The 15,530-nt window shown below is 50.0% G+C and overlaps 1 protein-coding gene across 4 annotated transcripts in view; it reads left to right on the forward strand.

The window, feature by feature from the left end:
- The window catches only part of ZBTB7C (zinc finger and BTB domain containing 7C), a 380,371-nt gene that overhangs the window by 245,133 nt on the left and 119,708 nt on the right, over nt 1–15,530 (forward strand). For 2 of the 4 annotated variants that reach the window (XM_074383493.1, XM_074383494.1), the window contains one exon: nt 1,042–1,166. The exons of the other annotated variants lie outside the window; for them this stretch is intronic. In XM_074383493.1, the coding sequence (XP_074239594.1) occupies nt 1,156–1,166 (11 nt within the window). In that variant the 5' untranslated portion in view covers nt 1,042–1,155. The remainder of the gene's footprint in view (nt 1–1,041; nt 1,167–15,530) is intronic. 4 annotated transcript variants of the gene reach the window in all.

Consider the following 15,530-nt stretch of genomic DNA (forward strand, 5'->3'; position numbering starts at 1 on the left):
GTGCCAGACAGGCACGCCATACTCAGTTTTTTATTTTTATTATTTTGAGACAGAGTCTGGCCCTGTTGCCCAGGCTGGAGTGCAGTGGCGTGATCTGGGCTCACTGCAACCTCCATCTCTCGGGTTCAAGTGATTCTCCAGCCTCAACCTCCTCAGTAGCTGGGATTACAGGTGTGCGCCACCAAGCCCAGCTAATTTTCATATTTTTAGTAGAGACGGATTTCACCATATTGGCCAGGCTGGTCTCGAACTCCTGGCCTCAAGTGATATGCCCATCTCGGCCTCCCAGAGTGCTGGGATTACAGGCGTGAGCCACGGCACCCGGCCAGTATGCTATACTATTAATAAGAATAGTTGGTCGTTTTAAAAAGAAGGAAAGAAAGATCCAGCTTTGAATCCAGGCCCTACTAGCTTGGTCTCCGGGCCTCTTACCACCCTTTACCTGAATTTTCTCATCCAGAAAATGAGGCTTATGTGGCAGAGAATATGTGTGCTTGTGACAGAGCTGTGCAAACCCTGCAAAGAGGGGCTGTCATGGTTACAATGTTCAAGTTCCCCATTCCTATTAAGCAGCTCAAGTTCTCAGAGCCAGGGAGGAGATTCTTGTTGGCTGGAGTCCAAGTCTCTATTTTGAAGTTAACCTTGAGGGCATAGCATTTGGTAGTGGGAGAGGTGTGGAAGGAGCAGAGATTGGGGGGCCGGGCAGTGAGGGTCAGGGGCTTTTGAAAGCTCATAGCACAACAGGGACAGAGTGACAACCTTTGTCTTTGAAGGTGTCCCAGCAGTTTAAGACAAGGACTAGACCAGGTGCTGATGAGGCCACAGTTTGGGGGTCTGATCCCTAACAAGGCCAGGTCCTCTCACTCTGCCCAAGTTTGCTCTGTGAATATAGAGGAGGGCGATACAGAGTATGGGCAGCTCTGCAGGGCAATTCTTGTTCATCACTGGACACTCATCGTCTCTGAAGGACGGGCTATGTCAGAGTGTTTTCTTACATCTGGATGCGCGAGGAACTGGAATAATCAGTAACATTTCTCCCAGGCAGAGCTTCTCTGAGCTGTGGGCCACAGGAGGCCAGGAGCTCTCCTCTAAATTGCTCTGTGACCTTGGACAAGAACCCTCCCCTCCTGGACTGCAGACTTCCTCCTCTGTAAAATGAAGGGTTGGTGAGTGTCCCTTCCACCTGTAATGCTGGGATTTTGTACCCATACTTGTTGGTGGGAATGTGTTCAAGCAGAAGGTGATCCACCTCTTGATCAGCAACAGAATGTATAGAATTTTTTTGCTTTAAGATTTTCTAAGAAGTAATCTACCCTTGCTCCCTTTGCCAGCTGGGTAACCGAGGCAAGCTACTTGACCTTTCTATGTCTTTCTATTTTCATTTGTAAAATAAGAACAACAGCAATCCCAACTTGGTTGGATATGGGGGGTGGGGGCCTGTGGGGTGGACTAAATGAGTTAATATGTCTAAAGTCACCCGAACAGTATCTAGCACACAGTTGGTGCTTAATAAATGTCTGGAGCTCCTTCCAAGTGCACAGCACTTAAAAATTCTTCACACTCTAGGTTATGCTGAGTTTTCTGAGAGATCCAGAGAAGGCGAGGAGGCCCATTCTCTGTATTCAAGGGGCTTACTAGCCTTTACTTAGAGATGCAAAAAGGTGCTTATGAAACAACAGCCAACAAGAAAGTGGCATCTTCCACGAGCTGGAGGGGTCCTGGTGGGTTAAAGAAGGAGGATCAACAGGAGGAGGAGGAGGGCACTTGATCTGAACCACGGGTAGGCAGGGAGAGAGAAAGGAATTCTAACAGATGAATACGTATAGGTATGTACATGTGCATGTGTGAGTGTGAGTGGTGTTGTGACTGCGTATGGGTGAGCGTGAGTGTGTGTATGCGCATGTTTGCCAAAAGAGCATGAACAAAGGCTTACCCTGGAATGAGAAGTCTGAGTCTTCAACTCCCCTACGCAGCACCACATTGCGTGATTGTGTTGCGGCCACATGCTCCTCTCCTGCTCTGTGCTGGGACCGGGAACGTGCCTGCCTGTGAGTCCAGGAGCAAGCCCTTGTGCATAACCCAGGGTGTGATTAATTTAATTATTTCAAAAGCCCCTTTGGTATTTCACAAGGGTCATGCCCCTGGCTGTGGGCTTGAATACAACTGCAGCAGGTTTCAATAAAATCAATTAATTTAATTTGATTTGGTTTTATGTACTTGGAGCTGGTGCCTCTTGAACTCAGTATGAAAATTATTGTAGAATAAAAATGCATATTAGTGCTCAGAGCCCAGTGTCCTTGGACTGTCTTCATGGAGCCTGCAGTGCTGATCACAAAGGCAAATCCCCTCTAACCTGGCAGGAGTGGCTGCCAACTGCCCACCTAGTTAATCCCTCCAGCTTCAGACAGTGTTTATGGCGGGTCTTGGGCTGCTTGGAGCGTACTTCTCACTTCCCAAAGAACTTTCTTATCTGGTAGTGAAGCTAAGGGATTTCCATTTAGCTTTCATGAAGTGGACTCAAAGAGACTTTAGTTGGCCTTAGTCACCAGCTGACTGGTTTTTTGTCACTGTTAATGAAATTAATTGAAGCAATATGGTGCAGTGGATTGAAAGGCATCTCTGCCTCTCAAGAGACACATGAACTTGGGCAAGTCCTTTCACTTCTCTGGGCCTTGTTTCTTTGTAAGTAAGAGGGCTGGACATCTGCTGGATGGGCTGATTCCAGCTCTCAGGGTCACACACATTCAGTGGGGCAGCTGGTCTTCCCCAGCTGCTTGGGGGAGCCTGTCCCACTGTTAAGCCTCACTCCATTTCCATTTCATTCAAGAGGGCACCCAGCCTGTTCGGGGAATGGGTGATGGGATTGATGATGGGCCCTGCATGTGTGGCTTCTCCCAACATTCCTATGGATCAGAACAAGCATTGCTTTCAAAAAGGGAGGAGCTCAGGGGCCTAGAAGGCATCTGGCCAGGCCATTATTTTACACATGAGGGAACGCAGCTTCAGAGTCACGCAGCCACGCTCCAGGACCGTGCACATTCACAGCCATTATAAAGGGAGGAGATTTTTCTCAGGGCTGATTTTCCAACTGTCCTTTTCATTCCTTTCTCCTGTCAGGATGGGAGGGAGATGGCCAAGCCATCTTTGGGGCCTCTCCAATGAAGCAGATGGAGACATCAGTCATTCCAGCACCCCTACATCCCTTCTCAGGCCCGGTGGCTGCAGCTTCACTGAGGACCCACGGGCCCCATCAGGAAACATCCCCCGCTGGTGCCTGAGATCCCACTCTTAGCATTTTCAGTCTCCTAGACCGTCAGCCCTTCCCACCGACTTCATGTTCAGCACTGAACGTTCATCCCCAGTGGCATTTTTATCCCATAGGTCTCATCTCCTCAAGCTCTTCTGTAGCAGAAACTCAGCCTGTCCTCTCCATCTTGCATCTCTTGCTTACTGAGAGGCACTATTGTGTGCTGAGAACTGCCTTGGACACTGTACATTCTCATTCAATCCAGCATTGGCCCTGGAAGATGGGCACGATGGTTCCTACTGTGGGGGAGCTTCAGCTGGCAGAGGAGACAGACCTTTTACAAGGTCACACCCAGCTATGAGGTGAAAGGGCCAGGATTCAACCCCACATCTAACCCGGAGACTCTCGCACCACACCAAGTGAACTCCCTTGCGCATAGGAGGTGCTTAACAGACCCTCAGGACCGAGCAGCCTAGACAGCCCTCTGCCAAACCCCAGATATCGGGGAAGAGGTAATAATAATAACTACTGTCTATGAAGTCCCTATTATGTGCCAGGCACCAACATGAAACACTCAGTGAGGTGAATACTATTATTACCTCAATTTTACAGATGCAACAACTGAGGCCTAGAGAAGTCATTTGCCCAGGGTCATCCAGCAGGTAGTGAGCTGGGCTTCAGTGCGGCCCTGCCTCTGAGGTGGAACCCCTGCCTCCCTCTTGTTGCTGGATTCCTCGTTTACCTCCCCGGGGTTTTTTTTTTCCCCGTAGAAGGTAGAAGGCTGCCAGGAAAGGAGGCTGGGGCCTGGGGTGGTGTTTGCGTCTCGGGGACGCCTGCAGCTGGCACTGCCCTCCACCCAGCTGATAGCTGCAGCCGCGCGTGGCACGAAGCCCTGCCTGGGGATGGGTGGGCGGCCGGCGGCGGCAGGGGGCCGCCTCTGCGTTCACCCCTCTCCGCCCCGCCTCGCCCCCTGCGGGGTCAGTGTGTCCCGCCTGCTAGAGCAGGCGCCGGCCTCTCTGGCGGTAACCGGGTAACAGCGGGTAGAGGCGGCGCGCCGAGCCGGGCCGCGGCCTCCCGGGGAGGCGAGTGGGTGGGGATGTCAGGCTGGAGCGGTGTGAGAATGCGGAGGAGAGGCCCGGGAAACAGGCTGCGGCCGCCAGGAAGGGCGCGCGGAGGGAGGGGTGCAGGCCGGGGCGCCCGGGAGGAGGGCGAGGGCTCCGCGGGAGGAGATAGAGGCCACGGGGGCACCGAAGGGAGGGAGCGGGCGGGGCGAGGGGCGGGGCGCCAGGGGTGGGCGGGGCGAGGGCAGGGCGCCCGGGAAGGGGGCTGCGGGCCGGCCGGGAGTGCTGGGCGCTTGTGGCCGGGCAGAGCCGCTGTGGTCGTTTCACGTCTCGGATTCTGCTTTCTCAGAGATCAGTAGAGCCAGGCTGGCAGGGAGGGAAAGGTGGGCGAACCAGTCTAAACAGGCCGGGCAACTGAAGAAACATGGGCTTGGCGAACTGGGGTACTGCCCAGCACCCTCTACCCTCACCACGCTCGGGAATTTTTCGTGAATCCGCCCCGTTGGTTTTACAGTTTCCTCTCATCCCGGCCCCACCCTGTCTCCTGACCTGCCCTCCCTTCCTCCGCTGGCTGAGCTGGCTCTTCCAAGGGATCAGTTAGCCAAAGGGAGGCACCGGCTCTTCCCCTGGTCTCTCCCACTCCCAACCTCCTGGAGAACTCAAATCTTGCACGTGCTCTCTTTGTCTTTCCCCGCCCCAGTCCCCCAAGCCCTCTAGGACTTGGTGAAGGAGATCTTGAGTCAGCCCAGGAGACCCTCCTCCCCCTAGCTCCCTTTAGAGTCCCTTCTGGGTCCCACCCTCCTCCAGCCTCTGGGACCCAGAGCCCACAGGCTGCCAGACCCCTGCTGGCAGGCAGGGAAGATCCAGACAACCTTAAAAGGGTGGAAACCACACCCTTCTCATGGCTGTGTGCATTTTGCTTGAAGGTGTCTGCAATCAAAGCCCCCCTACCCCAACCTCCCGCGGGGGTGTTGGGGGGAGAAAAAAAAAACCCTTTTGTTTCAAATGGTAGAATTCCAGATGCAGGACCCCAGCTTATGGGGAGTGGGGGTGGGGGGTAATATTTGGGGCAGTGGAGGCCTTTCAAGGATCCCTCATATCACGTGAAGAAGGCCACCTGGCCCCCCTCAGAGTGCCACTACCCTTCCAGGTGACTCTCCATGCAGCCAGTTCAGCTTCTCACTAATCCTGAGGCTGTGAGTTTTTACATGTTCAGGTAGCAAACAGGAGCCAAAGGGGAGATTGTTAGGTTGCTAAGCTTATGTTTTCTGCAAGCTTGGAGCTCTTTGACCAAGATTGCCACTATTTATAACATCCCCACCAGGGATGTTATTTAATAGATTAAATAACCGGGATCTTTAATAGCTGGACCATAGGCATCCTCAGCCCAGTCCTGGGTTTGATAGAGGAGGTCCTTGAGACCCAGAGATGACGACCTGCCCAAGGTCACGCTACTTGTTAAAGGCAGAGCCACAACTCTGACCAGCCTCCTAGCTCCTCATCCCAGTGTGCCTGCTGTTACCCTGTGCTTTAAGTTTAGAGTAGCTCCATGTTAGGGACCTAGCATAGCACCTGTGTGGCACAGAGTAGTTGCTCAGTAAATACTGGAGAAATGAATGGACATGCCCTCATCAAGAGGGCTGGATTAATACATCTTTTGGAAGAAGTGAGGCTTCCATGGTGCTTGGGATTCTAGCTCCTTCCCACTGAGTGTGCTAGCGAAATGTTTCTCCAGGGTAGTTGGCCAACAGTGAGCCCCATTGGAGCCTGGCATCATCTTTGGTCACTTCAAACCCAGTCATTGTGTGGGAGGAGACTGTGGGTCTGGCAGTGGGTCCAAGCATGAGCCAAACTGGCAACTCCAGATAAGAGCGATTAATGCTGTGACTCTTTTCCATTCATTACCCTCAACCAATATCTGAACAGGTTGCAAAAGACCAAGGCATGTCTGTTCCTGCAGGGGTTCTTGTCATCCTGCAACCCTGCCAGGCATTGTGTGAAGAGACCACAGCCCCACGGATCCAGCATCTCTGGGGGTGGGAGGCCCCTGGGCTCTGGGCTGCCCAGAGCTCTGTGAATCTAATGTTCATGCCTCTGGGGTCCTGCCTGCTGGGCATTGGCTGTCTGTGAACACTGCTATGGCATGTGGGAAGGGGGCAGCTCTTTGGTAAATAGGGAAAGGAGGAATCCAGGTCATTCAGGCTTCTATTACCAATTTTAATAAAGTATTTGGAGAAGAAAGAGGCTGAAATGAATGATTAAAATAATATTTTGCGTATAGTAGAAGTTCAGGAACCTCACTGACTTGAAACTTAGGAGAGTTGACCTTGGTTTGGTAAATTGATCTTTGCACCATCTGTGGACACAGGGCTGATGAATAAATTGATGCAGACGTGATGTGTAGTAGCAAGAAAGGAATATGCGTGTGACTTTCTTGTGATGATGAATTTTGGGCAGAAGCAAGTCAGCTCCATTCATCTTGGTAAGCCTTTTCATTGGCCACCTTCCAGGTGCCAGGCCCTGTGCTAAATATCCTGTAAGTATTGCTTTATTGAGTCCTCATAAGATCCCTATGAGGTAGGAATTATCATTCTTCCCATTTTAAAGACAAGGAAACGGAGGTCAGATAAGTGGAAGACCACTGGGATTCACACCAGCGCACGCTTAGCCACCACGTGTGCAGGTGTTTTATGTGCATAAAATAGACTAGGAAAAAAAACAGAAAAGCAATAGAGTAGAAATAGAAAAATAGCATAGGAATAGAAAAGGAAAAAGAAAAAAGATAAGCCGTGACCCCTGCTCTTCCAAAAGCTTCTGATCTCTTTGGAAAAGGAAAACACAGAATATGGCTGTGCCCCTTGAGGCCAGGAGTGGGCTTGACTCTCTCGGCATTCCCTACCCCTCTCGGCATTCCCTACCCCGGCTAAGAAAGATGGAAGTGGAGCAGTTGGCCAGGCCTTCATCCCTTCCCCTACGCTGTATCTCCCCAACCCCTGCCCTCTTCTGGGGAGCTCACTGTGTGTAGGGAGGCCCAGGAACTTGCTATCAGCTTCATGCCATGCCCCAGTGGAGCCTGTCCCTTCCCCCAGCAGCTTTATGACCACCCCAGGTTATCAGCAAAACCAGGTGCCTTCAAAACCTCGAGGTGGATGGACAGGGCGGTGAGGTGGAGAAGGCCATGCCTGACAGCCCCATTTGCCATCCTCTTCTTTTGGAGTCTATCTTCTGTTTCCACCAGGGCTGGGCCAGGGACATAGGACACTCTACTGCACTGCCAAATCATAATCAAAACTGAGTTTTGCAGACAAGGGCCTAGGAGCTAGGAGAAGGTAGGTGCACCCAACAGCCATTCAGAATTCTGCAGCTCTGGCCCCAGAATGCTTCCTCCAGACTCACAGATGTGAGCCGAAAAGGTCTTTCAAGTTTATCATTCCCACCCTACCCCTCCAAGCCCCTCATTTTGCTGAGGAGAACAGTAAGGACCAGGGAGGGAGAAGTATTTGCCCGAGAACACACAGCCCCATAGAGGCAGGGCTGGGCTAGAAGCTGGACTCCTGTCTCCCAGCCCCAGCTCCTGTGTATATGTGCCCGTAGCTTTGGGAAGCACCATTGTGACCCATGGTCATCCCGTAGCCTGCAGGGGCCGAAGTCATGAGAAAGGTAACTTGTTTGCCTGACATCTTCACAGCCCTGCCCAAAAGCGAACCACCCATCGTTCCTGATGGGCACCTTTGGCAGCCACCAAAACAAATCCACCAAAAGCAAAGAGAAAAAAGAGAAGTAGGGCTGGGAGCCAGTGTTTGCTCCTGGTGGTAACCTGGGCATATTTAACTTGTCAGTTTGTCCAGGCCAGATACCGTTTTGTTCCTGCTTGGAACAGATTTATCCAGCCTATGTGTTCCTTCCTGGCAAAATCCTCAAAGAGAGAGTAGGAAGGGACGGTACCCAGGGCATCTAGGATGTCTGCCAAGTGCCTGCTCCCCACCTGTCTCAAGCCCTATCCCCTCTTTCCACCCCCAAATGACCACCTTAGTTGATACTGAGTGGGCTTTGAATTTCTCCCGCAGGATGGGACGCACACATGGCATTTTGCCATTGGCTTATTTTGGTTTGGGAGTTGCAGAGGCAGGCACTAGAAGTTGATGTGTTTATTTTAGCATGCTTATGTGGCACCCGATATATGTCAGTGGCTGTTCTAGGTACTTTACAGATATTGGCTCAGGTAATCTACTCAGCTTTTACAGATGAGGAAACTGAGGCAGAGAGAGTCTAAAACATTTAGTCCAAAACTAAATGAGCTGTTTTAGTCTCATCACGTCACACAGTGAGATGGCGGAACCAGGATGCAGAGTCTGCTTTGGAGTCTCTGCTGTTAAGTGCTGCCTTTCTGCTGGGACTGCCAGGTTCTTGCCACTTTGACAAGTAATGTAACCAACTGGGTCTCTGTTTCCTCATCTGTAAAATGGGGAGAATAATATTAACCTTCAAATGGTCACTTCGAGAAGCACAAAGGGCTCCACATACAGGAGGACCACTTCTTTCCTGACCGTGTTCCCAGCTGGGGTTGGTTCGTCTCCCTGTTTCCTCATCTCTCCATGGTCAGTGGGCTCTGGCAGTTCTTATTGCCTTATAGGACCAGTGAGTTCCCGAGGAGATTTCTGGACCCCTTTCCCCATAGCAACCTTCCCATGTTCAGTCCCAAACGAAACCTATTGTCTATATTATTCTTTGTTATTTCCATGCTATTTACGTTGCTGTGTTATTTATATGTTTCTTCTTGCTGTTAATGCTTTTATTTATTGAAAAACTCTTCTCAGAGAGAACCCACAGGTTATAGGCAAAAGCCACGTAGAGGCAGCTGGGCTAAGGTCACCTGTAGAATTCTGCTTGGCCAGAGCTGGTGGTTCTACTCCCTCCCGCCCTCTGGAATCGCAGCTTGCCAACCCTGGACCACTGGTTCACTCTCAACTAAAATTCTGGCCTGTGTTCAGAAGATGCCTTATTCTGCCCCTAACACTGAAGGTTGGAAGAAGCCTCTGAGTGCCAGGCAGGGTCAGCGCCTGCCAATCTGCAGCCAGAGATTCCCCTAATGGGGGCCTCTTCTCTCTGTTATCCAACATCACTCACTCTTGGTGGGGAGGGGGGAAACAAACATTCTAAGGGAGACTTAACACTTTACTTAAATTTGACATTCCCTGCTGTTCTTTGCTAAGTACCTTAATTTTTCCCAATTGAAACAAAGAAAGAGAAAAAGGTGTAATGATGGAAATCGATGGAATTTGAGCACAGGAAGTGTCCTGAGACTTTCCATTGTTTGGGCAGTGTTTGATGTTCTTAAGAATGTATACAGAATTAACTTTGACGGAAGATAGCAGCTTAAATCTGGTGGCTCCATCAGCCACTGGAAAGTGAGTAGTGTTTCATACATTGCGAAGGCACAGCCGAGGAACTGAGATGGTAAGTTTTGTGTCTGTCCCGCTTTACTTTCCTTCACAGACAAGCTCTAACCAGATCCTCACAAAGATCCTACAAGGCAGGATTTGCCCATTTGACAGACTGGAAAATCGATGCCCGGAAAGAAAAGGGATGTATTGTGGGTTAGCGATGAGACCTAAAGAACAAGAAGGCAGAGCCCCAGGGGGCTGGCGTGTTTGGCCCTCCTCTCGGCTGCCAGCATCTTAGTACGAAGTCCGTAGCCATGCGTGTTATGTGCACAGGTCTCGTTGGCCTTCATCTTGAATGCAACCCGAATCCTGGCTCCGTCTTCCCTCTTACTTTTCCCTTGCCTCATTTTTCTTCCTTATTTTTTATGTGTGTTTACCTTGCACTATCGGCACATTCGTAAGCTGGCTCAAATCCTTTTGGGAACAAGGTGGGTTATAAATGCACACGTTCCTACACAGGATGTTATTAGTCATGTCATAAGGTCTCTTGTGAAGGAGATTAGCCAATAGCTTCTTTTGTAACCTTGGGCACACCCTCCTTCCATAGGGGTCAAGTGAGAGTGTGGGTCTGTAGGGTCTGTAAGGACCCCAGCAACTTTGACAGTCTGAATATCTTCTATTCCAACCCGGTTAGAGTCACACCGTCCAATCTGAGATAAAGTAAGATGTAAAAATCTGGTTTTTCTAGTCTAACTCTAGATGGGTTTGCACTAAACCAATGGTAGTTCTTAGTCTTCCAGAGGAATGAAATATAGAATGTAGGCACATCCCCTTCCTGCGGCGAGATGACCACACCACACAAATGTTACAGCACTAAGAAGGAAATGGTTTCCATTTCAAATAAATAAAACCCTATATAACATATAAAGAATATTAGTGTTACAGGGAATCCCCATTTATTTGGCTACCTCCTGTATCTGGGACAGAGCCAAGAACCTGAGAGAAAAAATAAATTTGGACGAAGAAAAGAGATGAGAGAATACATGCACTAACACATTCCCTTGGGGCCCGCATTGCATGGGGCCTGTTTACTCCTGTTTTATGCACAATTTTAACATTGAGTTCTCTAGATTCCAGGCCTACATGGGACCAGATGGCAAATGAGAATATCGGGTAGGGGACTACTAATGAGAATTCAGTTATGCACCAGCTCTTCCCATGTTTGGCGGCCCTAGGAGGCAGCACTGGGTGAGGATCGGCATTGCCGGTCAGAGTTTCTCTGGGTTCCTATTATGCAGACTTGACTTTTTCAGATCTTTTAAACAATTCCCATAAAGAGACTAGGATTTGAGCATTTAGCAGTGGCAATATAACTCAAGAGTGTGACTCATTTAATCAGAGGACACAGATGCCAGAGGCACTTGCGGGTAAGATTTGAAATGAGGCAGTGGGAAACGTCAGGATGGAGGATAAGGGCAAGTGCATTATGGGATGATGCTCACTATGAAATGGCTAGTAAAGAGCACCCGGTGAAAAAGCTGCCTTTATAACAGAGTCCTAGACACATCAAGTTTTCCACAAGGTGTCTATATTGCTTTCAAGTCTTAAGAAGCACAAAGTTTTATTTTATTTTCTTTCTTTTTTTTTTTTTTGAGACTGAGTTTCGCTCCTGTTACCCAGGCTGGAATGCAATGGTGCGATCTCGGCTCACCGCAACCTCCGCCTCCTGGGTTCAGGCAATTCTCCTGCCTCAGCCTCCTGAGTAGCTGGGATTACAGGCATGTGCCACCATGCCCAGCTACTTTTTTGTATTTTTAGTAGAGACGGGGTTTCACCATGTTGACCAGGATGGTCTCAATCTCTTGACCCTGTGATCCACTCGCCTCGGCCTCCCAAAGTGCTGGGATTACAGGCTTGAGCCACCGCGCCCGGCCAAAGTTTTATTTTCTAAAATGAAAGGAAACACCAGACCCAAAGGGACTGTTGAGTCAGGAGAGGGAACGCTTAAAGAACTGAACAGGGCAGATTTTGGAGACTGCCATGAAAGAAAGGCAGCTGTAGGCTTGGCCTGGCTTTTGGGATGCAATCAATGGCTACAGGCCTCTGGGGTTCCCCTGCTCTCCCTGGTTACAGCTCAGGCCTTGTCCTGGCCAGAGAACAGCCCCAGGGCTCTGCCCCTACCTGCACAGGAGGCCAAAGGAACAGCCAACTCCGAGGGCAGCATCAGGAAGTGACTAGTGGACAGGGCGATGGCTGTGGCTCAGGGTCATGGCTGGGAAACTCTGAAAGGGAGGATTCTGAAAGCCATGTAAAGTCCAAAGGCCAAAGCTGGATGCAGAGTCTGAGAGGCTTTTGGCAGCGGAAGATATCCCTAGGATCTCCCACTATCCAGCTTGGGTATCCCTAAGGCTCCCGGGTCATTTGTGAGAGCTGGGGTCTATCCTCAGACGGCTTCCTCCTACTCCGCCTACCTCTCGACTGACCTCCTGGCCATTCAGATGGACCCCTGACCCTTGGTCGTGCCTACCTGTCAGGACCGCAGGCGACAGGGCCGCATGCCTGGTATTGTGCCCTGCCCTAACCCCTGCTTGCTTACTGGGAACACTGGGAACCCCTGCTTGCTTACTGCTGCCAAAGGCCTCTCAGACTCTGCATCCAGCTTTGGCCCTTGGGCTTGACACAGCTTTCAGAGTCCTCCCTTTCAGAGTTTCCCAACCATGACCCTGAGCCACAGCCATCACTCTGTATACTAGTCACTTCCTGACCCTGTCCTCGGAGTTGGCTGTTCCTACGGCCTCCTGTGCTTCATGCCTTTTGGGCCCTAGGGCTTCCAGAACCAAATTCAAAACCCTGAGAGGGGAAGGACAGAGGGAAGCACCATTTTCATTCAGTGTGTGTGCTCCCATATTTACTTGAACCTCTCAAGAACATTTCATGAGGCAAGGAGCTTTGACCTCAAAGAACAGAGCCAAATTCCAGAAAGACATGGTCATCCCTCTGAGTATATCCTGGAGTGAGTGGCTTAGGGTGGACCAATTCACAGTCCTATGGCCAGTGGCCAGTGCCCCTCTTTTGTAAGACTTTTGAAATTGTAGCAATAGATTTGGATCATTCATCAACATCTTGGTACTACCTGACATATAGCCCCTGTTTCAAAATCCATGTTTTCTTCTCTTCCTTTCTTCCTTCCTTCTCTTCTTTCCTTTGGATTATGGCGGCAAGCTCCCTGGGTCTTTTCTCATGCCCTAATCATCATGAGGCCCCAACAAGGAAGCCATCCCCTTGTACCTTTGTGCCCTGTATTACCCAGGGAGGGACAGAGAAGCAGAAAGAGGCTGAGGTGCAATCTAGCTCCCCTCCCTCTGCTAGCTGACCTTACGCAGTTTCTCTAAACCTCCTTGTACCTCAGTACCCCATTTGTAAAATGGGCATGCTGATCCTCACCCTAAAATCTTGTTGTAAGGGTGAAATAAGAAACTGACTATAAAGCCTTTTATATGTTATCTGGCTTATATTATTAGATGCTCAGTAACAGCTAATGAACAATCAGCCTGGGTAATTTCAAGTATATATGCTTCACTATGCCTTTAAAGGCAAAGGGAAGAGGAGAGTTTCGATATTCAGAGTCCAGCCCTTTTGTGGAAGACAGAGTTGGGGTTGATTCTGACATTACGATATCACTGCTCTCAAAGGCCAGGCACCAGAAGCCCCAGCCGGGAACCCACCCTGCCTAGCTTCAGATACCCATTGTTCCCCTTGCAGCTGTTTGCTTTGGGGAGAGTGACTTAACATCCCTGGGCCTGCATTTCCTCCCTTGTGAAATGGAAGTTATAGTACTGCCCAAACCACCAGGCGAGAAGTAAACAAGACAATACTTGCAAAGCGCTTAGCACAGTGCCCGACACCCACTAAGTGTTCAATAAGGGCTCACCATGATTATTTTCAAATGTGTCCCATCTTATGCAAGACACAGCTCTGGAAAAGTTGTGAAACCAAATCCCGTTTTCCCACTAACTGACTTCATCACTACACTAAGACTTTATCTTTGCCTCTGATCATCTGTGGAGGGCAGTGACTCTGAACACCTCAGCACCAGGCTTCCTGCCTCCTCCCAGCTCCGTCTCCTTCTCATGCAGTGGAAAATAAGAAATGTAGGCCGGGCGCGGTGGCTCAAGCCTGTAATCCCAGCACTTTGGGAGGCCGAGGCGGGTGGATCACGAGGTTGAGAGTTGGAGACCATCCTGGTCGACATGGTGAAACCCCGTCTCTACTAAAAATACAAAAAAATTAGCTGGGCATGGTGGCGTGTGCCTGTAATCCCAGCTACTCAGGAGGCTGAGGCAGGAGAATTGCCTGAACCCAGGAGGCGGAGGTTGCGGTGAGCCGAGATCGCGCCATTGCACTCCAGCCTGGGTAACAAGAGCGAAACTGCGTCTCAAAAAAAAAAAAAAAAAAAAAAAAAAAAAGAAATGTAGGTGGCGTGGATAATGATTCTTTATGGTACTTATTTGTTAAATGTAGATTTGTTTGTTCTATTCATGTATCAGTCATCTGTTCTATCAATCATCCATTTGAGAAATGCCACCTGTAATTATTTCCTCTTTCCTACCATGGGTAAAACAACATATAACTGATACAACAAACTGACTATAGTTCTACCAGTTGACAACCTGCCTTTTACCTGAGGTGGTTTTTTTTTTTCCAACATTTTAGAGGTCATAAACTTTCTTGAAAATCTGATGAATATTAGTGGACTGTGTCCCCAGAAAAAGAACATGCTCACATACTTGCACAGTTCTGCATGTGGTTTAGCTGGGGATTTAAGGGTTCTCTGAAGCCCACCAGAGACCCTGTGAAGGACCCTGTGGAAGCCAGAGCCCAGCTCTCCTATGTAAATACCCTGTGTCTCAGGACAGCACATGGTGGGGTGGGTGTGCACTGAAGCCCTCCCCACCATATTTGGACCCCTAAGTCTGGCAAGCCAACTCACCCCCTTGCCCACTGCAAGCTGGTCCCACCCACACTCCTATGGTATCCTCCTGCCTGTGACAGGGCTGGCTGGCCTGTGTCCCTCCCCTTGGCTGTCACCTTACCTTTGTCCCACTGCTTCCCCACCCACATATCTGCATCTGACCCACAGTGCAAGTATGGAATGACCTCCTCTGACTGATCAGAGCAGGACTCATGGAGGATGTGGAGCTCAAGCAGAGAGAAGAGAGGCCCAGTTTTCAAGGCAGAGAAACCACAGGAAGCACAGAAACGTGAGCTCCAGGTGCAGCTGAAGTCAGAGCTGTCAGGGAGATTGGAAGAGAGACTGGAACGGTGTTCCAGGCTTGATTTTTTTCCCCTCCCATCTGATTGGAGATTGAAGAAGTCAGCAGTGGCAAAATGCCTGGCTCATGAACCAGAACTGCCTGGGTTCTTGGTCTCAGTTCTCACCTTGACTAGGTGTGTAGCTCTGGGCAGGTCACAAGTCGCTTCAGCAATCCAGCCTCCATTTCCTCATCCTTAGAGTCAGGAGACTGAAATGCTGGTGGCACTGGGGTGAGATGGACTCTCTTGAACGGTGCAGATGTCAGCCCAAGTGGAAAATGCAATTTAGCATGCCATGTTAGGCACCCGACCCATGGTCATACCCACTTTCATCCTTCTGAGAATCTCATCTAAGGCAGTCATCCAAAATACGAGGGCAGTATGTCTAAGGATGTTCATCCTGATGTCAGCTCTAATGTGGAAAAGGCCTCAGTGTCCCAGAGTAGAGGAGTGGTTAAGTATGTCATGTTGTGTCTGCCGGTGGCATTTTATGCAGCTATTAGAAATGATCAATGTGGGCCGGGC

This window comes from Saimiri boliviensis, chromosome 13 (assembly GCF_048565385.1).
Source record: "Saimiri boliviensis isolate mSaiBol1 chromosome 13, mSaiBol1.pri, whole genome shotgun sequence".
Lineage (NCBI taxonomy): Eukaryota > Metazoa > Chordata > Mammalia > Primates > Cebidae > Saimiri > Saimiri boliviensis.